This window comes from Physella acuta, unplaced genomic scaffold (assembly GCF_028476545.2).
Source record: "Physella acuta isolate Inbredline_101_S28 unplaced genomic scaffold, ASM2847654v3 ptg001466l, whole genome shotgun sequence".
NCBI classification, from domain to species: Eukaryota; Metazoa; Mollusca; class Gastropoda; family Physidae; genus Physella; species Physella acuta.
Window position 1 is genome coordinate 185,722 of NW_026732981.1, and position 23,065 is coordinate 208,786.

A 23,065-nucleotide genomic window follows, 5' to 3' on the forward strand; every position below is an offset into this window, starting at 1 on the left:
TGTCTTGACCCACGTGCCAACGTTGAAACAAATCTGTCTGTTAGAAATTTCGCTCTGGCGTTTCGATCTAGAAAGACTGACGACAGACGACAGATAGAGGAAGTGAGTTTTAAAAAAAGCTTGTAAAAACGTTTTAATAACAAGCGATAATAATGCACTAAAAAGTAGAAAACAAATTTTACACTACTATTTAAATAACTATAAAGAAAAGCATCGGTCACTTTAGCAGTGGCGTAGCGAGATCGTGTGTCACCCGGTGCGGCACTTAATGGTGTCACCCCCCAGAGGCGTAGTGACCCTTCCTGGGGACAAACTTTCAAACTTACGCTTTGCACCCCCCCCCCCTCAATCTTACGATTTGCACCCCTCCTCAAGTTTTTCTCTATATATTTTGCTATTTTTTGCATTGGTGTCACCCCCCCCTAAATGGTGTCACCCGGTGCGATCTACACCCCCGCCGCCCCCCCCCCCTCGCTACGCCTCTGCACTTTAGTATCTATTGAATACCTTTATAATATATAGGAAGAGACCCACACTTTTCTTTATAGTAATTTAAATAGAAGTGTATAGTTTATATTCTACTTTTTAGTGCATTATTACATAAATACTTGTTATCAAAACGTTTTTTATGAATTTTTTTTAGTACTTTACATCTTTTTATTTACAATAGAGTTACATGACTAAAAACCATTGCTCGCCTATTGAACGTGATGGCACGCTAATAAACGTGATGACGCGTGTGGAGTAGTTGGATAGGACTGCCTACTAATTTGGTCAAATTTTTTTATTAATTCATAAAAAATCAATCATGCGACCAATTCAGTCAAATTGAATGTCATGATGCATTGTCTTCATGTCTTGACCCACATACCAATTACGAACCGTATATGTCAGTTAGAAAAGCCTGCAATTTCGCTCGGCCGTTTCGATCTAGACTGACGACAGACTGACGAGGAAGTGAGTTAAATAAAATGTAAAAAATAAAAATGCCTCTGGTTCATATAATAATTTTATTTGCAAATTAAAGAGCTATTATATGTTATATCTTATATTTAAAAAAGGTAATCTATATATATAATTCTCTTCTGGGATCAGTTAGAAAACAAGCTGCAACATTAAGTCATTTTTATCTAATGCCCCTGTTATGGCTGCACCAGATTTCAGCAAGCCCTTTAAACTTGCCATTGATGCTAGCAACTTAGCCATTGGCTGAGTCTTATTTCAGGAAGACATCCAAGGGATTGATTATCCAATCGCCTTTTTTTTCCAGAAAGTTAAATGAGAACCAAAAAAATTACTCCACTATTGAAAAGGAGGCTTTAGCTTTGGTTTTGTCCTTGCAACATTTTGAGGTTTATGTCACATCCTCAATTAACCCGGTCATGGTATTTTCTGACCATGATCCTCTTAAATTTACCTCCAAGTTAGGACAAAAGAATCACAGAATATTAAGATGGTGTTTATATTTCCAAAACTTTAATCTGGAAATTTCCCATATTAAGGGAACTGATAATGTTGTGGCTGACTGTTTGTCAAGGATGTAAAATTTTATTACCCACATTGATCATGTGACATGTTTTGTGGTTAGTTAAGACCATATACAAGTGGTTTGTTTGGGTGATACTCACATGAATGTGAGTGGTTCTGAGTTTTGAATTGTTTTTCAAAATAACAATCCGGTTGAATATTTTGTTTATTTTCAGGTGAACCTTATTTAAAGGTGTTTTTTCATTATATGTAATCTTTTATGATAAAATGTCTCACATGACTCAGTTGATATTGTAGCTAGTCATTGAAATAAAGGAATTACCCTGTCGGGTTTACCACTTATAGTATCACCATGGAAATATTGTAATACCCCTTTCTGAGGGACCTTGATGTATTATTATTTTTTGAAAGGGTTACTCCCCTTTCACAAATTGTAAAAGCTTGAGTTACTTCCCTTTTATTTCCAGGGATGTTTTCACCTGGTATTAAGATTTTGGTTCACTACATTTGTAGAACATTTTTTTTTATGCCAGATTGGTTCCTTATGTATGTTTTTTGTGGAACCTATCTGCCTCTTCAAAAGGGAGGGGATGTGACCTACTTAGGTCTGGTAATGTTTATTTTTACATTTGTTACCTTACCATATATGGTAAGGTAACAAATGTAAAAATAAACATTACCAGACCTAAGTAGGTCACAATATTCAGAAAGTATTGTGAAAGAAAATGAGAATATAAGCATATCTATATTGATGACTGTGCATATGTGTATTTACTTATAAATGTGTGTATGGTTATGTAATATGTCGTACACATCGCTTTGAAGATACCCGTTTAAAATGTATGATATTGACGATTTCATAACTATTATTTTTTCAGGTATTTTAAAACGTAAACTTTTTTCTCTAGTTAAGCCTTACTAGGTGACTTCATTACAATTCCTCTATGAGATCATTCATAATTACTGGAGTTTACGAAATCACCTCTATAAATGGCGTTACGCATCTTAATAACCTGATGGAACCGAGTAAGATAATTAAAGTCGAATGATATCCTTTTTAAAAAATAAGAAATATTTTCTCATATGAAATATTTTTACATACTTAAAAACGTTATTGTTTATGTTGTTTGAACCCCCGTAAACACAGCAGACGTTGGTGAAAGGAGACTTTATCACGACGTGCCGGTAAACTTAATTTTTTGCAAAACTTTATGTAAAATCGAATATTATTTGAACCTTCCCTTTCCTTCGTAAGAAGAAGTGCAGGCTACTGGCAACACTTGGCATGAACTTAAGTGGCTCGCCCAAGACAGAGTGGAATGGCGGAGATTTGTTGCTGCCCTAAACTTCACAGGGAGTGATGAGGATTAGTAAGTTTCCTTCGTAACTGGCGATCCACAGAGCAGATGAAATAGAGTTGAGCTGTAGAGGTGACGCCTATTTTGCTCTAGTGAGCAAGTACTTTTAATTATAAGTACTGCTAATAAAGGCTCTCTCCAAAGCAGCAGTCTCCCTGTTAAAGTTTTGAATTTAAAATGATTTCAAACCAACAACATACCCCAGTTCGTGACCTGGAGGGGAGTTCACCAGATAGTTTGAAGTAATGAAAGGATGATGTGGTTACGGACGGGAAAGAGGACAACACTAATACAAGTTTCATGATCCCAACGTATCAATCTCATTCAAGCTTAGTGTTACGTGCTAACAATTAACAAATGGACGACGGATAACTTGTCATGGTATAGATTTGTGTAATTAATGTTTTATATAAGAACTCATTGCCTTTAGCGTGACGTGCGATCCACTGTTAAAGATTTCCTTCGATAGCTACCCAGAATAAATGTGTCAATAAACGTTAATTTTTTTTTTATAGCGGAGATGTAACGAACGTTTTTGTTTATGACTTAGATCTTCAAGATTCGACCAACAGTACTTGTGAATCTTACCTGCGTGATAACGTCTATTTGACACAGGAATACTATGTTCAGTCTATAAATGTTAAATATCTAATGCTTCTACGTGTTACCCAAATAAATAACTTTAAAGCGTTTATTGAAACATTAAGTATTACATGATATATTTTAAATTGAAAAAAAAAGTGTTTCTAATTTACATGAATGAAAAGTTTCTAGTGGTGGAGATCGGATTTACCAAGCTATCATGCAAAATCAAATTAAATTGATGTATCTGTTTCTTGCACTGATTTTTCGAGGTTTGTTCCTATACACTATATATATATATATATATATATATATATATATATATATATATATATATATATATATATATACACACACACATATATATATATATATATATATATATATATATATATATATATATATATATATATATATATATATATGTGTGTGTGTGTGTATATATTTATTTCTTTAATTATACGTTAGTTGCAACCACTAATATTTAATTTTTAACTACTGAGTTTGGGGAGGGGGGGCATGTTTTGATTATGTTCAGCTACTAGTCTTAAAATAGTTGAGGAAAAGTTGAGTTAAAAATATAATTGCTTTTCAAAAAATGTTGCGTAAATCAGAGATAGTCTTGGGGGATATTAAAGTATATTAAAGTATCACTGCTCTAAAGATCTAACACTATACCGAAGTAGCGAGCTATGGAGTTCGAACACTAAAGTAGCACTTCTAGAGAGGCCTAACTTTATGTTAAAGCAGCAATGCTAGAGAGATCTTACACTAAATTAGAACCCCCCAGAAAGACCTAACTCTATATAAAAGCATTAATGCTAGAGAGATCTTTCACTAAATTAGCACCCATAGAAATACCTAACTCTATACAAAAGCAACAATGCTAGAGAGATTAGCACCCATAGAAATACCTAACTATATATAAAAGCAGCAATGCTAGAGAGCTTTTACCATTAATGTACCTTCCCCACCACAAGCCCTGCTGGCCGATCTGGTGAAGCAGACAAGTTTTAAGATGGTGCAGGAACAAAACCTGCTCATGCTGCCCATCAATGTAGAGTACAGTGACGTCAGCCATTTGTCCTGCTCCTCTCGATGTACGACCTCCAACAAAACTTGCTACTCCTACATCTACGACGGTCCTACACGACACTGTAGCCTAGGTGAGTCGGACAATTTACATTGGATAATTTCTACATAGGGCTGTTTACATAAGTTATTTTAAATTGGATTTTTACAACTTACTTTCAAATTGGACAGCTTTTTTGTTTAAATTTTTACAAAACCACTAGTCTATCGATGTGCAGACATTTTGTCGGATTTCGACCCCCAAAACGGCCTACGAACCCCCCGCCCCCCCCCCCCCCCGCACGCTTCTACATCATAAGGTCTGGTGGTTTAGTAGTTCTGGTTCTGGGCGTGACACTACACGAAAAGTTACAGAAACTACCCGCATAATAAATCCACATAAACGACGAATTTGATTCCATTTAATGCAAATAACTTCTCTTCTTTATCCTTGAAAGGTTCCTGGCTTGTCCTCAAAACACCATCAGATCCGGTTGTCCAAGGAAAGATCTACTCTACTGGCAAGTTCTGTAACACAACCAGCGACATATCGTTTATATATAATGGCAGAATGTCCTCGACAGAATTGTTCTTTTGTTCAGGTAAGCTTGCAATTTTAGTCATGTGTGTTGAGTTCATTTTTTTCTTTTGTTCCCAAGACTATGTGTCCAACTCTCAACCATTTAATATTTATTTGTTTGTGTGTCCGTGGGTCTGTGTGTCCACGTGACAGTGTCTGTGTGTGTATGCATAGGACGGTGTCTCTGTGTGTTTGTGTGTGCAAGTGGCTGTGAGTCTGTGTTTCTGCACGTGGCTGTGTGACTGTGTGTCTGCACGTTGCTGTGTGTCTGTGTGGCTGTTTGTCAGATTAGATTATTGTTTTGATTTTTACTGAAGATCCAAACCTCTCCCCATCCCCCATCTTCAATAGTGCACGAGTCTTGTAAAGATGTCGAGAGCCCCGAGTCTAGACCTGTCGCTATGGTCACACGTGGATGTCTGGTCATGTGTGACACTGTGACAGACGGTGGAGGATGGACCATTTTCCAAAGACGTGTTTCTGGAACTGTCGACTTTTACCGGAACTGGGCAGAGTACAAGAACGGTTTTGGGAATTTTAGTTCGGGTAATTTTTACCTGGGTAACGAAAACATTTATTTGATTACGTCAAAGAGACAACACGAGCTTCGAGTGGATTTGACAATGAATGGCGTTAATTATTTCGCCAAATACTCCAACTTCAGCATCACTAGTGAAGCTGACGGCTACAGGCTGCAGGTGTCCGGGTACTCCGGCACGGCGGGTGATGGTCTTGTCTACCACAACCTGATGAAGTTCAGCACGTACGACCAGGACAACGACGTATTCAGTGTTAACTGTGCCTCTGTTTTCAACGGCGCCTGGTGGTACAAGAGTTGCTATAATAGCAACCTGAACGGAGAGTGGGGCTCGACAAGCTACACAGGTGTCTTCTGGAAACCTAATAATGCCTTAATTATCAATGCTACATTCGCGGAGATGAAATTTAGATTTCTTTAAATATGTCTAAGGTCACGCTTTTTTTTCAGCAACCTCAACCCCTCCCGATAAAACAAAATCAGATCTAACCTTTTGAATACTTTTAACACGTTTGACACATGAAAATAAGTATTAAACAGCAAACAAAAGGGTTGAAAACATTTTTAGTTGTCATGGAAACCCCAAAAAACCTCCGCTATTTTGAATATTTCGGTACTTTTAAAAATGCTGAGGTTTTTTTTTATTTATGCACTAATAGCATTAAAATTTAAAGTGTTTATATTTCAGTATATATTAAAACATTTGTCACGACAACTTTTTGAAATAGCTACTAGTAAGAATTTTACAAGTGCCAAAAAATCGTTCCCTTTCAAAAGTTTCAAAATGGGCATATTATTTACCATAAACTGTTTTTCTATGAAAGCCATCACAATTCCCTCCTGACAAAAGTTGTATTTTTGCATGAAAAAAAAATTACTGAAAATATGATAGGCATTGTTTAATAAATAAAAAGTAATAGGTGTTTTAGTGTTAAAACCTGCGAACTGAGAAAAACAGCCAAAATTAACTAAAAGTAGATAACAAACATACCATATCTGTGTAAACTGCAAAACCGATAGTAAGCTTTAGGTGTTTCTGCGACGATAGAAATTAAGATTATCAAATACATGAGACATCCAGCTTTCCATTGATGCCAAATACAATTAGATGACGGATATTAAACTTTCAGTAGAGAGCTTGTAAGATTGGGAAAAATTGATTTATTTTTTTATTTATTCGGGTCATAAAAATGGCATTTTAAACACATTAAAAAAATTCTCATTAAAGTTATTTTTTTTAACTTTAAAAAAAAAATTGACAAAGTATCCAAAAATTGCAAGAAACTCATCACGATGAAAAACCTAAAATTTGGTGATCAGAATGAAACTATTTTAGTGCACTGAAACCTCCTTTTTTTAAAAGCCGATATTATAATAAACTGAATTGGAATATTCTTTTTTTCCATTATTAGCCAAATATCACGTCGCCTTATTAATTCATTTAAACTTGTATTTTTCTTCAGTCAATTAGCACCTTTTAAAAAATTATTTTCCTTTACGATTTCCTCAATCAGCTTGATCAAAGACAGCGTTAGGTATACATAGGGCCTATTTCCGACCATCCACACGGGGCCTGAGTTAGATTAGAAGTATTTCGATGGTTTGATGTCTTAAAGGCTGATAAAATAAACCGGAAGTGATCTTCCCTAAACTTTCTCGAATATTCTTATATAACTTGGAATGTAGACATGATTTTTAATTACTTAAACTTTTAAAAATAGAATAGAATCTCATAGAAAAAAGAATTGCGCACCAAGCGAACGCCAAAACAAAATGTGCATAATAGTGCGCAATATTATTAGTACTTTATAAATTTACATGCGTTTTTTGAGAAATCTGAAATAGCGTAAATTAGTATTTCGGTCAACGGAAATTACTCAAAATTTGACAGAAGGTAGAGAATTAGATCTTTTACTAACGTGTGAAATTTCATTTATCTATCTGAAAAAGTACTCAAGTTATAGACTTTTGAAAATTCAAAGTAGGAAAAGTACCACTTCCTGTTATTGGAAATCGCTCAAAAGTTGAAACGGATCTACAATTTAGATAAAATACTTATATATAAAATTTCATGAACCTAGCAGTAACGGTACTCAATTAATCGTGTTTACACACAGACAGAAAGACAGACACACACACACACACACACACAGAGATATACGGACAAGTTTGCAAAATTATGTTTTTTCGTATCAGTGAGGTGTAAAACGTCGAGATTTGTATAAATCTCGATTTTTTTTTGCACGATTACAATACTTTCTCTATACTTCGTACATAAGAGAAAGTAAAAAAAAGTAAGGCTTAATTAATCATTTTCGCGCAATATTGCACTAATTTAGTGTTTTAATGGTTGGTAACCTTTTGCTCTGAGCCTAATATAAACGTACTGATTTAACAGAACTTTCTATTTGTTATTAGCCCATTATCCACATTTTTAAGTATATATATATATATATATATATATATATATATATATATATATATATATATATATATATATATATATATATATATATATATAAGTTTCATAAAATGAAGCGATAGTGATCTCCCAAAACTTGTATGTACATTACATTTTTTTTTAAAATAGAATATTAGAAAACAACTTAATAAAAAGTCTAGTGACAATTTAAGCGCAATTTCCTTAATTAATTTTTTAGAATTCACAGACCTACGTAAAAATCCTTTCGAACCTCCGCTCTTTCGCTATGGTAAAATCCTTTCGAACCTCAGCGCTTTGCGCTAACGAGTACGCCTACACGATGCTCAGTTTAAAAAAAAATCCTTTCGAACCTCCGCTCATTCGCTATGGTAAAATCCTTTCGAACCTCAGCGCTTTGCGCTAAAAACCTACACGATGCTCAGTTTAAAAATACTTAATTAATTTTTTGTGACCGAACGAAAGGATATTTTTGAAAAGTTTCTTAGGCAATATTGTTCTAAATTATGACAGGAATCGATTGGTAAATGTTTCATGTCGCTAAGTGGTCTGGTTGCCGAGATATGGGCAAGAAACTGCATTTTTTCGAGGTTTTTTGGCTTTTCCGGTAAATCCAGGAAGGAATTCCGAGAATTTTTTTGACCTATGTTCATCCTCGGAACTTGCTTAACATATTTGCTTTTGGAACTAGTCCTCGATATTGCTTCGTTGAGGAGGAGATACGACTTAAAGACGACTTAAAGCTGCGCGAACACACATCCATACATCCATCCATCCAGAAATGACGAGTTAATAATCGCAATCCCCCAGTATGGAAATTGCGCTAAAAATGGCGCACCAAATGAACATAAACAATGTGCGTATAATACAGCGGAAAATTAGTGCTTTATAAAGTAAGTTTCCGGAAATCGGTAAAAATTTGATAAAAACGTGTTCATAGAATGTAATACTCATAAGTGACATTTCTCAACTTTACTGAAACAGTACTCAAGTTACTGTCTTTTGAGAAACTGGAATTAGAGGAAGTACCACTTCCGGTGACCGGAAATCGTTCTAAATTTGATACAAAACCACAAATTTGATGCAATACCTACATATGAAACGTAGCTGAAAAGGTACTCAAGTTGTCGTATTGAAAGACAGGCAGAAAAAAAAGACATAGACAAAATTGCAAGTTTCCCCGACTCAGAGAGTTGTAAAACGTCGAGATTTGTAAAAAAAATATTTAAAATCTCAATTTCCATTTTTTGCACGTTTACAATACTTCCTCTATAGGCCCTACTTCGTATACAAGAAAGTAAAAATACATTTAGTTATTACAATTTTAACATAGTATTTCCAAAATAAAAATAATCAGATGTATTTTGTTTTATTTCCAGATTTCCATATATTACTTAATGAACTTAATTATTAATTTTAAACTTATGCACATTATTTAAATTTTAAGATTAGTTCCTACTTTTTACACAAGAAATGTATGTTTTATTAAATATTTAAGGCAGTCTTCTTACAGATTTGGTTGGAGTTTTTTTTTATATACATTTCTATCAAACATTAAAAATGTAAACATTTATTTTGTAGTTGTTTTTTTTTCTTTCTCTTTTTTTTATAAAACAAATTACAACATATTAACAGTAACAAAATTTACATTCAAGTAACAGGTTAATAATAATTTACATTATGGCAAATATGTGATGGAGTTTAATTTGATGTACGTACAAAAACCAAAGGAAAAAAAGTGGGAATAATATAAGGGGTTAAATACAACAAATAACCATAAATTACAAATATACAAAGTTCAATTGTTTGTTTTTTTGTATTTTGTCATAATTTTCTGGCGGGAGGATAATACAAAATGTCTAAAAAGAAAGAGATTTGTCTTGGTGATGGTGTCACCGTGTAGAGCGTAGCGTAGGTATATCACTTGGTTGACGGGTTCATTTAAGTGGAAATTTGGACTAAATGTTTTGCTTTGTTTTGCCAGATGAACTTTCTTGTTGTATTTTTCTGGCGGTGTGACTTCCTTTTCGTTTATCTTTGTTGTTGTTTCGTTGCTTTGGGTTATTATAGTTTTGTCGATTTTTTTTCCGTCTGTGATTTAATTGTGTCAGTCCTTGTTACAAGTATTATGTCCACAGGACTTTTGTAACTGCTTGATTGGTGTAGAGATTATGGAATGGAGATTTCATCTGCTTTTGTCTTCGTTTTGGGTTATGATTGGGTCATCTTCTTTCCCTTTTTGTGGTGATTTTTTGGTGCCTTTGTTATTTTCCCTTTGTTCCGATGTAGGGCTGTGTTCGTTTTTCCTTTCTGTTGATCTGATGGTATACATTGCTGTTTCTGACTATGGTTTGTTAATGGTATTTGCTGTTACAGTACTGATTATCGTGTAGCTGGGGTCCTTAAGTTGTGTTTAATTGCTGACAATTGGGGTCAGCGTATTTGGTGTTGCATCTTGTAGCTTAGTGCTGGTGTTCTCTTGTACCGAGTCTTGCTGTCGTTGATTAATAAGCGCTGTGTTTGCTGGCGTTGTTGGTAGTGCTGTTGGGTCTTCCTGCTGTGGTATGTCTGAAGGCGTTTGCTGGTACTGGTTCGTCCAGTGTAGGATGGAGGAACATATTTGACACGCTTGTCTTCTCCCGGCGATTGTGATTAGGATAGTGAGTGATTTGTTTTTGTAGTTTACTATGATGTAGTGTGGGATAGTCCGGGTGGCACCTCTCCAAGACTTTCGTCTTAGAGGGAACAGGAATGGGTGCAACACCATTGTTGAGTTTGAATACTTTTATTATGGAACATAGGGCCTCCACCATTTCCTTCCATTTCTTCCGATTACCGGCTATTAATTTTGTAATCTCCCAAGACTTCCCTGTTGGCTTCCGTTCTTCAAGAAGACTCCGCCTCCAGGTCCGTGGGGGGGGGGGGGGGGTGTGCTAACACAGTATAATTCTCTGTACTCGGTACACAGTATTATTTCTACACTCGTTGAATGTATTTTAATGATTAATATTAGCATTTATTACATTAATAAGTCGCAAAGCCGCCACGGGTTCGTGGCTTCTATTCTGTTTCTTTTTAATTAGGGTTCGCCCATAAATGATGTCACATTCCAGAAGGGCTAGAGGGGGGGGGGGTTGAGAAAGTGTGACGACACGTTTTGCAATAATGTTAGAAACCAAAGTAAAGCCGTTGCTTGACGTAGTTCATTTTCTTAAAAACTTCAAATGAAAACCAATCGAGGCCGACTCAGCGCTGACCATGCTCAGTAAAATTTTTTTTTTAAATTGCTGTTTTTTTAATTACAGTTTTGAGAGTTGTGATAGGCTGAGGTGTGACGTCATTTTAGGTGTTGGGTCCTGGTTTTTAAAAGGAAGATTAGTAACGGGAGGGAGGGATGGAGAGGAGGTAAAAATCGTTAAATATATTGACGTTACTTATTTTATAGATGACCTCGGTGTAGGTGTAAGGGGTCATCCATAAATAACGTCACGCTTCTTTTTTGACGATGTTTATCTCCCCCCTCCCCTCCGTCACACATCGTCACGAAAAGCCAGACCCCCCCCCGCCCTAAAATGACGTCACACCTCAGCAGTTGATTTTTTTTTAAAACATCGATATTTTTCCAAAGTCTTGTCCTAACTGTGTCAACATAGAGTATTTTAATCAATTTCTGTTACAATTTATTAAAACAGTTTTCTAAAACGCGAAATAACGGCTAAAATATGTTTTCTAAAATTGCTTTTTTAAATAAAAGTATGAAGTCACACCATCTGAACCCCCCCCCCCCACCTACCTCCCCTTCATCACACACCGTCACAAAAATACGGACCCCCTCCCGCCTACGAATGTGACGTCATTTATTGACGACCCCTAAAATCCAGTGCTTATTTACACGCTGCGATGTTTTTACTTTCTCGTATATACGAAGTATAGAGAAAGTCTTGTAATCGTGCAAAAAAAAAAATCGAGATTTTTACAAATCTCGACGTTTTACACCTCACTGATACGGAAAAACATAATTTTGCAATCTTGTCCGTATGTCTGTGTGTCTGTCTGTGTGTCTGTGTGTCTGTGTGTCTGTCTGTCCGTGTGTAAACACGATAACTTGAGTACCGTTACAGCTACGTTGATGAAATTTCATATATAAGTATTTTATCAAAATCGTAGATCCGTATCAACTTTTGAGCGATTTCCGATAACCGGAAGTGGTACTTTTCCTACTTTGAATTTTTCAAAAGCCTATAACTTGAGTACTATTTCAGATAGACAAATGAAATTTCAAATGTAAGTAAAAGATCTAATTCTCTACCTTCTGTTAAATTTTGAGTAATTTCCGTTGACTGGAAGTAGTAATTTACGCTACTTCCGATTTCTCAAAAAACTAATGTAAATTTTAAAAGTACTAATAATATTGCGCACCATTATGCGCTTTTTTATTTGGCGTTCACTTTGTGTGCAATTAATTTGTCTACGAGATTTTATTCTATTTTTAAAACTTTAAGTATTTAAAATGGATTAAAAATCATGTCTATAGCCCGAGTTCCCATCCCCTGTTATTTTATATAAGAATATTCGAGAAAGTTTAGGGGAGATCACTCCCGGTTTATTTTAGTTTCACGTTTTACATGCAGGATAAGAGTTTTATGTTTGTTTTAAATTGTTAGCCCGTCGGTGTTAAATTCAACCAGTGGACTTCCAAATTGTGTAATTTTGTATCTAAAAAAGGATGTCAACTGGACGTATTTATCGTCTCCCTCCCGACAGGTTAATGATGCGCGACGCTAATTATTGAGGTGTCAGTAATTATGAATGGTCACATGTTTGCATTTGAAAACAGTTATAAAACTATCAAGCATCGACATTTGACGTCCAGTTTTGTGTTATAACATTTTTGCAAAGCTTAATTAACAAAGAGAAGTGCCATTAACTATTTTTAAAAAAAGGCAATAATAGTTAACTTAGGAAAAAGTCAAATTATGTTAACATTTCACATTTTCTTTATAAGATGTCTTCATCATTGGTCGAAACAGGCGAGCTAACTTTCGACCATCTTTGAGGGACCGAATTCTTTCAAATTTAAAACGCCCGACAAGACTCGGTGACAATGTAATGTGACATAAAGCTTGACTTAATCGGATGCTTATTTAATGTTTGAAAAATTAATTTAAGTTTCCTATATAAAGTACAAATATAATCTCGCTATTATACGCACTTTATACACGTTCATTTGGTGTGTTGGTCTTTTTATTTAGGCAAGTCTATTATATGAAAATGTATGAAGTGTTGAAATTGATTTTAGTTTTAAAAAACGTTGAACTAAGTTTACCGCCCCCCCCCCCCTTCCCCCGAACGAAATGGAATTTATATAGAAAACATATACTTTTACCAGTGTCCGCAACCCCTTCCCCCCCCCTTCCCCCGAACGAAATGGAATTTATATAGAAAACATATACTTTTACCAGTGTCCGCAACCCCTTCCCCCCCCCCCCCCCCCCGGAGAAAAAAGTTTGGAAGAAACACTGACCGAGATCCAATAATAGCGAACAATACTGGCACAGAAATCAATGTTAAATTTACCTATCAAGGAATAAAACTTATGTAGTGTTTTCATTGTTAGTTTGCGTTTCCGGTCATAAAATATACATTAAACATGGCTCCAAGTTAAACAAGTTCAATGGAAATATCGATAAGTTATAATTACTTTAAACACTAAATGGGAAATAACTGCAATATTATTCATAAAACTTTATAATGTTAATTTAAAATGACAAAATTGTTATATTATATATAAAGTATTCTATTTTAAAATCTATAAAATAAGTAAACGTAATTGTATGTTAAATTTTAGATCAATTTTATCAAAAGTGTAGTTAAAAATGCCTATTTTAATAGTGAATCCAAACTATCTTGATTTAAAAAGTAGTTACTTTACAAGAAAGACGACAAATTTTTATATAATGGCATATGTTAAATAAGATAAACAAATTTTGGCTCCCTTAAATCTTAAGGGAATTTAAATGTTATTCTGTATCAGCTTTAACAACTGTACTAACACGGAAGCGAACATGTCAAGGCATGTGAAGCTGTAAATAAGGCACACCATAAAAACGAACTAATACAGTGATAAAGTTTATAAAAAATACTTAATGTAACTCATTGTCAGATGAAATTTACGAACTATGCCCATTGGGGGGAGGGGGGGTAGGACGACAAGCACTAGAGGTAGAGGTGGAAAAACACCTATCTAGCCAGTGATTAGCACCGCCAAACAGGTATCTGAGGGCACCTACAGGTGAGAGGAAGAAAGAGACCAAATATTTCGAGAAGGAGATCATTCGCAAGATAAATTTGAGAGGCTAGCCCAGAGGCGTCGCGAGGCGGGGGCGGGGGGTGCGGACCGCACCGGGTGACACCGTTTAGGGGGGGGGGTGACACCAAGACAAAAAAAAATAGAAAAATGTATAGACAAAATATGGCTTTTTGCCAGTTCAATTAATGGTTAATTAAGGATAGACATCACGGATAGAATTTTTTTAAATTTAACATGTTTTAGTGTGTATAATAGATTCATATGTTAATAGTTGTTAACCTATACACAAAAATAATATATAGCTGCCAATAGCAGCACTGGTTGCCATGGAAACCATGAAAAGATGTGAAAAGTAACACCTTTTCAAACCTCTATAACTTTGTTCCCAAAAGAGATTTAACAAATCTGATGACAAATTTAGATTTCTCAAATCAAACTATATATTACTAGGTTTATTCATTGCGATAGCTCATATTGAATTTTTAATATAATTTTTTACGTAAAACTATGTACATAAATATTTATGCTACATAAATAACAAATTTATTCAAATTTATTCAAATTTATTCAAATTTATTCAAACAACGGTTACAATTGTAGGCACAAAGGCCTTTTTTCACATTGGCCGTTTAAACAAATAAAACAATTCAATAACACATAGCAGTAACAAAATTTCCTAAAGTATTGTAGTTAACTTAATGTACAATCTTAGAATTGTAGATAGTAAAATTTTAAATTATATGTATGTGGAAAGTTTCTGTCTTATATGACAAAGGGTTCAAGAGCCGTAGCGATTTGAATGTTGAATTTTGAGTAAATGCAAAGTTGAGAAACCGTGAAAAGAAGGATGGAAAAATACACTGTGCGTTTCCTCTTCTAGAAAACAGAAAAAGACGTTTTGTTATGTGTGGAAGAATCATTGTTGACTTATGTTGTAAGTTTTTTTTTATGTAAGCAGAAAATATGTATACCACATGTAATGAATTAATGACTATTAAGTACTACATATCCTATTAATCGAGTGTTATTCTCAGAACAATTATCAACAATCCAGATTAAGTTCTGTTTGTTAATCGGTCTTCTCACCTCAATACAATGTCTATCCCTACTTAAATTGTAGCTTACACAAGTTTATTGCCTCTTGATAATAGCCTACTACACAATCCTGTGTATAACCCCCCCCCCCCCCCCCCCCACAACCCAAGTCCCGCCCCCAAACCCACACACACACACCGTTGGATAGTGCGTGAGGACCCGATGAGCCATACCTTGCCAATGTTAATTCAACCATAAATAATACATCAGTGTAGATAGGGTCAAGCACTATATTTCCGTACAGGGATTAAGTGAATGCTTATCAGCTATCCCATCTAGTATTTACATTAGTTGCTAGTAAAGCCTACTCGTAGCGATGGACACATTATGTTTTGCCGACTCAGGGAGGTGTAAAACGTCTAGATTTGTGAGACGGGAGCCGACCCAAAATGGGTAGAAACAAATGAAAAAGCTCATTTTAATCAGAAGTATTAAATCATACACAGTCGAAGTTAAGAAAATAAACTGCTACAAAGTTCTCCAATGATGGTTCGCACCGGAATAGGTAGCTACGCCTCTGTGAGAAGTTCATCTCTACAGCTTTAGATTATGTAATTGAGATATATCAGGAGTCGGCAACCTGCGGCTCTTTTGATGTCAAGTTGCGGCTCTTCAGCTCGATGCACACATATTTATAATTATTTTATTTTATTTTTCTAACTCATAAAAATATTGTTCTGCAACACTCGGTAATGAACGATATAATAATAATACATAAGTAACACTCACTATTCTATTAGACTTTTTAGTTACTCAATATTTCAATGTACTTCCTATTAAAATGTCCATTCCGAATTGAAACAATCAACTTCATGGGGGTCATCCATAAATGACGTCACGCATTTTTGACGATTTTTACCTCCCCCCCCCCTACGTCACACGTCGTCACAAAAAGCCAGACCCACCCCCTCCCCTAAAATGACGTCACACCTCAGCCTGCAATCCCCCTCAAAATAGCAGTTGAATTTTTCTTAAAACATCGATATTTTTCCAAAATATTGTCAGAATTGCCAACATAGAGTATTTTGAACAATTCCTATTACAATTTATTAAAACCTTGTTTCTAAAACGCGAAATAACGGCTAAAACTCGTTTTATAACATTGCTTTTTTATAATGCAAAAAAGTGACGTCACAAAATTACGGATCCCCCTTCCCCACTACGAGTGTGACGTCATTTATGGACGACCCCATGGTGAATATCATAAGAAAATAAACGAGCTAAGTATAAAAATGAAAGGAAGGGAAAACCCAGCCTATATCTTGCTTGAAGAAGTGGATTGTTTCGAAAAAAAAATATTTTTTTTTGGTAAAGACATGGAGAGCGGTAAATTACCTAATTACGAAAAAGCGGAAACAAAATATCGTGATGAAACCAATGCTACTATTAACTTCAGCATTACTATAAACAAAATGAAAAATGTTTTCACTGTGAGATTTGATCGATTCATAACAAATTCCAGTATTCTGACGTTTACAGTAGACACTTTCAACACAGAAACAAATGAGATTGTTTCATATATTTAAAGCTAATTATTTTAATCTCTCTTTCTTTCTCTCTCTCTCTCTCTCTCTCTCTCTCTCTCTCTCTATATATATATATATATATATATATATATATATATATATATATATATATATATATATATATATATATATATATATATAAAGTCCTATTCAAAGATCATACTAATGACATAAAAATGTTTGTGGCTCTTTAAAAACTGTGTAATTTTGTAAATTGTAACTTGGCTCTTCCGTCTCAAAAGGTTGCCGACCCCTGTGGTAGAAGCATCAAAGCTGTTGTTGTGTGTAATAAGTGTAGATCCTGACAGATTTAATTATCAATGTCCCTTATCTTTTTTTTTTTTTTTTTTTTTTTTTTTTTTTTTAATAATACTTTTACTTGCAATTAAAACAAGTACATCAACATCAAATTTTTTAACATAATTTTGAACACCAAATGAAAACGAAAGGTTTTGCAAATGTACATAATGAATATTTACATGATGTCATGTATTTGATTATAAAAAATTGCAAAGGATGCAGTAAAAGGGGTGAAGGTCAAATGAAAGTGTCAGAAGTCTGGGTGGGGAGAGGAAAGGAAATTTTTCAGAGAGGGTCAATGGGACAGTGAAGCATTTTCTATATATATATATATATATTTTTTTTTTTAAATACTTTTACTTGCAATTAAAACAAGTACATCAACATCAAATTTTTTAACATAATTTTGAACACCAAATGAAAACGAAAGGTTTTGCAAATGTACATAATGAATATTTACATGATGTCATGTATTTGATTATAAAAAATTGCAAAGGATGCAGTAAAAGGGGTGAAGGTCAAATGAAAGTGTCAGAAGTCTGGGTGGGGAGAGGAAAGGAAATTTTTTCAGAGAGGGTCAATGGGACAGTGAAGCATTTTCTATGTAGGGAAACAACTTAAGTTGACTAGTTGAAAGGGTGTTGTAGTGGTCGCATTGAGTTTTCAAAAGGTTGCAGTGTGAAAGATGAGGGGAAAGAGACAAGATTTAGAACTTTAAATAAGTTCTGAATATTGATGTTGCGGTGGGTGGTGGGGTCGTTGGAACAGTTAAAGGGATTGTGGGGTTATCATGTCTGAGGGTAAAGTGGATAGAGGGGGAGAGAGGAGGGGGTAGATTTTTTAAATTTTTTTTTTTATTAATTCAATTGTTTTAAACATTTAAATCAGTAATAATAATTTATTTGATAAATTTTACATAGCATCAAAGACATGAACAATGAACATCAATTGCATATATAATAATCAAAGGGAAAAAATAAAATGGCATAAGAACTAGATTAAAATAAGGTGTGCAAACTAGCTTTCTCTTCACTGCTTAGTTTAGTGTGCTGCGGAGTCAAAAGTTCACACTGTAGCCACCCATGGACAGAAATAGAAACGACCGTGGGAGAAGTGTCTCTGTAATCACGTACTGATCTATCATTCAAAAACTTTCCATGACATAAAATTGACCCTTGGCAATGAGGGCACGCTACCTTGAAATGTCCGCCAGTCCGGTTGAGTGGGGGGGGGGGGGGGGGAGTGTGTGTGTTAGGGGTGGGGGGGGGGGTTGAGGTGGGTATCTCTTTCTACCATTCAGGTGAAGCATTTTCTATATTTTTTTTTTTTTTTTTTTTTTTTTTTTTTTTTTTTTTTATATCTTTATTTTCAAATAGAAATCATTACATCAATATATACAAATGTGTGTGTGCTTGATATAGTGTGTATTTAACATAGTTCAAACATTAATAAAAATTGTCATTACATGAACAAAATGGTGAACATTATTAAAAAAAAGGATCAACAATTCAAATGAAGATAACCAGAATTAAAGAAATACAAACATGGTTTTTTTTTTACCATAATAGTCTTAAGTGTTTTTACAGTTTTGTTGAGAATTTTTTGCAATATAAACAGCGTGAGGAATTAATAGAAAATATTAACAATATGTAAATAAAAGGTAGAAAGCGATAAACAGATGCATAGTAGATTCTAATTGGATACCAAATGGGTTGAGGGTGGTGTTATCTTTTTTTTCTTTTTTGGAAAGAAGATTATTCCCCTTTAGGCAAAACTTAGCGGAGGCGGCAAGCCGTGTTTTACTTACTACGTCATGAAAAGACATGTGACACTGCAGTGGGGAGAGAAGTGTAACTGTTGTTCGAGGCTGTATTTTGACACGTTCTATTTTGAAGCAAAGTATAAGAGGAACAGTTCAAGGCCAGTTTTGACACGTCTTAGATATGGCGCTATACGTGGGTCTGCTATAGAACTAGCAGAAACAAAATTGCAGATCAAGGTCAAATTTGACATACTTTAGGCCTAGTAGGGCAGTGGTTTCAAACCAAGGCCATATTTGACACTTTTTGATGAATTTTAAATGAGGGCAAAGACTATGCCGGTGCTGTGGGAAAAAGAAGACCTGAAAATATCTGTCCATAATGTCACCTAAACATAATTATTTTAATAGTTTGCATTTTATATTGTCTGCTGTCCGTCGAAATTGTCTGTGTATTGACTGAGTCTTGATCTAAGTCTCGATTTAAAGATTTCATTGATAGCTTTGTCTGTATATTTAAATCCGTCATACTTAATCTTATTTCGTAAATACCAGACTAGCGATCTAAAGACGGCCGTCGCAATCAGTTTGTCGTCGTCATATGTTGCGTCTCCAGTCTTGTTGATTTCGTTAAATGTAATAGCTTTGTTTACAGTGATTGTTTGCTTTGTTTTCAAAATGGTCATTAGTGTTTGTTTTGCTAATCGAATTGTTCTGCATTCTAAAAAAATGTGTTTTTCTGTCTCGTGTATGTTTTGTTTGCAGGTCTGGCATGTAATTTTAAAGTTGTTGCGTGGGATTGGGGTTGTGTTAAATATTAACCTATAGCTAATCTCTCTTTCTTTGGGTGTTATTTGCTTCTTATGTAAGTTTCTGAAGGTGTCGCTTATATCTATTGTATTGTACTCTCTAGCCCATTTAATCCTATGGTATAGAGGGGTTGCTTGTTTCTCGACTAGGATGTCGTATATTTTTTTGGACTTTTCTCCAATGATGTTGCTGTTTCCTTTAGATATTTTTAATATTTCTCTGTAGAAGTTCCCTATATCATTCCCTCCATAATGTGGTGTTGTGATATTAACTTTGAGGATATTCTTTATTTTAAGCCCTATATAGTATTGAGCCAATGGGTGGTTGTGTGGCTCTATCCTAATTCTGTCTAAGTGTTTTAACCTAAAGGCATTGATTTTTGTATGTATATCGTGTAGCCCTATGCCTCCATTTAGCTTGCTTTGTATCAAAGTTTTGTTGCTAATGTTTCTAATTGTGTTTTTAAAGATGAATTCCCTAATTTGCTTGTTCGTTGTTTTAATGAATCTGTTAGGTATCACAGAATTTGTTGCTATGAATATTATTTTAGGTATGACATATCTGTTCACTAAGGCGGCTCTGGCGAAGATCGTTGTGTTAATATTTTTGTATTTTTTAAGGCATGATTGGATTTTCTCGGTCACCTTTAGCCATGTAGCATTGTCTTTAATCTTGTTGTCACCTGTATAGGTTATTCCGTAAATTTTTAGTTTGTCCACCACTGTGATGTCTGTATTGTAGTCGTCTTTGTCTACCCATTGTCCTGCCCCCATAACCTTCGATTTGTCCGTGTTGATTTTTCCGCCACTGGCTTTACCAAAGTCAATAAATCTTTCCATTACTGTCTTTATGGCTTTCTCAGATTGAAGTAGAAAAGTCGTGTCATCGGCGTAGGCCAGTATCTTTTTATCAGCCATGTTTGGTAGTTTCAGTCCTTTTATAGTGATGTCCTGTCTAAGATTTTCTAAGAGGGGTTCTAAATTAAGGATGTATAAAATAGGGGATAGTGGACAACCTTGTCTAACTGATTTTTGGATGTGTATGGCAGTAGAAATGTTATTGTTTATAAGTAAGTGGCTGTGTGCTTTGTTATAGAGTGTTTTTATCCACGTGCTGAAGTAATTGCCTAGATTGTAGGCTTCTATTGTTTTAAATAGCCATGTATGTGCTACCCTATCAAATGCTTTCTGTTGGTCTATGCTAAGTAACGCTAGCTTGAAGTTTTTTTGTGTGCTGTAATGTAGGATGTCTCGTATTAAGTGTGTGTGGTTCTGTATGTTTCTCCCCTGTATGCTACACTGCTGGTCTGAGTTAATTAGTTTGGGTATGACAGTTTCCAGCTTGCTTACCAAGATTTTGGTCAGTATCTTATAGTCACTATTTAGTAATGATATTGGTCGGTAGCTGGTTATTATTGTTTTGTCTGTGTCGGGTTTTGGGATCAGAGTTATATATGATCTGTTGAAGTCGGTTCCGCAGTCTCTCCTTTTATGCATGTCGCTGTAAGCTGCCTGTAAAATGGGGACGAGGTCGGTTACAAAAGTCCTATAAAACTCGTTTGTCAGGCCATCTGGGCCAGGGGCTTTGTTTAATTTTAGTCCATTGATTGCTTTGAGTATGTCTTCTTTAGTTATGGGAGTGTCTATTTTCTTTCGGTCTTCGTCGTCTGCCTTTACGATATGTTCTAAATATTTGTCTTGGGTGTCGGCATGGACCTCTTCTGATTCAAAGAGTTGTTGATAAAATGTTGTAAAACTTTGTTTGATGGCTTCGGGGTCGGTTGTCACCGTGCCGTCGCTGGTTGTAATGCTGTGGATGTGTTTGTTGTTGGCATGTATTTGCTCGAGTATTATATTGTAGTGGGATGGTTCTTCACTCCCTAAAGTATCTATTCTACTGCGAATGAGGGCGCCTTTGTATTTATGTGCATGCAGTGTGTTTAGTTCTCTCTCTATTGCATCTATTTTATCTCGAGTGCTATTGCAACTAATTAGTGTGTCTAATTGGCTTTCTAAGTATTCTTCTTGTTGTTTCCTTGCAATGTTGATTTCCCTAGCTATTTTAATAGTGAGTTTTGTTATTACATGTTTAAATCCTTCCCAGTGTTCTAATGCGTATGCTTTTGGAATAGTTTGTGTGTAGTGTGCGGCCATGTCTTTTATCGCTGCAGTGTATCTGTCGTTTTCTAATAGAGTGTTGTTAAATTTCCAGTATGCCGATTTATTTTTTACATTGGGTGTGGTATTTATCTGTACTAATGTTGCTTTATGGTCGGTAAATCGAAGTGTTTGAGCTATGTGTTTTATCTTGGTCACTTGTGTGTCTTCATGCACGTATATCCTGTCTAGCCTTGATGAACTATGGTGTGTTGTACTAAAGTAGGTTGTTTCTGTATCATTGTTAGGTTTGTTGATATGTGCGTCTTTTAAATTTTTGGTGTATATTATGTTCTCCAGTATTTCAATTTGTTCTTCGTCTGTCTTTATTCTGCGGATTTTATTTTCTTGTTGTCCCGTCATGTCGGCCATATTAAGAACCATGTTAAAATCTCCTGCTAGCATTATTTTATCATCTTTGTATTCTGTTGTTATTGTTTTCTGTAAGTTTCTGTAGAAGTGTTTCTGTTCTTGTTTTTTTGTTGGTGCGTAAATGTTGATGATCGTGTATTCTGATGTGTTGTCTTTAATTATGGCACTTGTAAATCTGCCATGTGTGTCTGTTTTCATATTTTCTAGTTTGTATTTGTTGTTTGTGCAAAGTATGCTGGTTCCCCTGCTGTGCTGCCCTGTACTATGTATTGATTGTTCAATTCCCAGTTTATTGCAAAATGTCTGTGCTTGTTCTAATGTGTTAAAATTTGTCTCTTGCAATAGCAAGATGTCGATATTAAATTTATGAATGAAATGAATGAGAGCCGGGGTTTTACCGCCGGTTCCCCTAATGTTTAAAGTTACAATTGTGTGTAGACCCATGGTTGGTTCTGATCATTTTATTTGGCCTGTAGTTGTTGATCTTGCTGTATGTCGAGTCCTTCAAATTGTTCATTGTCGCTTTCCATCTCATTTTCATTATCTGACATATCCGTTGAACTGTTTGATGTGTTGAAAATATCCGGTTCTTCTGATGGGAGGGAAACGTCCATTATTGCAGAATGTAAGCTGTCCTTACTGTCAGCGTCGTACTCTAGCCTTACTAGCTCTTCTCTGTC

At 35.1% G+C, this 23,065-nt stretch overlaps 1 protein-coding gene across 1 annotated transcript; it reads left to right on the forward strand.

Moving 5' to 3' along the window:
• The first annotated feature begins 4,446 nt into the window (after positions 1-4,446).
• Positions 4,447-6,038, forward strand: LOC131928140 (fibrinogen-like protein A). Its single transcript, XM_059284081.1, has 3 exons — positions 4,447-4,594; positions 4,958-5,101; positions 5,431-6,038. Exons 1-3 carry the CDS (start codon positions 4,447-4,449, stop codon positions 6,036-6,038), a joined length of 900 nt encoding a protein of 299 aa, XP_059140064.1.
• The last annotated feature ends 17,027 nt before the right edge of the window (positions 6,039-23,065 follow it).

Bases quoted from the DNA above. Each gene is read 5' to 3' on its own strand.
- LOC131928140 (XM_059284081.1), top strand. From the start codon at position 4,447: ATGGTGCAGGAACAAAACCTGCTCATGCTGCCCATCAATGTAGAGTAC. The intron at 4,595-4,957 runs GTGAGTCGGACA...TATCCTTGAAAG, and splicing joins TACACGACACTGTAGCCTAG to GTTCCTGGCTTGTCCTCAAA. The intron at 5,102-5,430 runs GTAAGCTTGCAA...CATCTTCAATAG, and splicing joins AGAATTGTTCTTTTGTTCAG to TGCACGAGTCTTGTAAAGAT.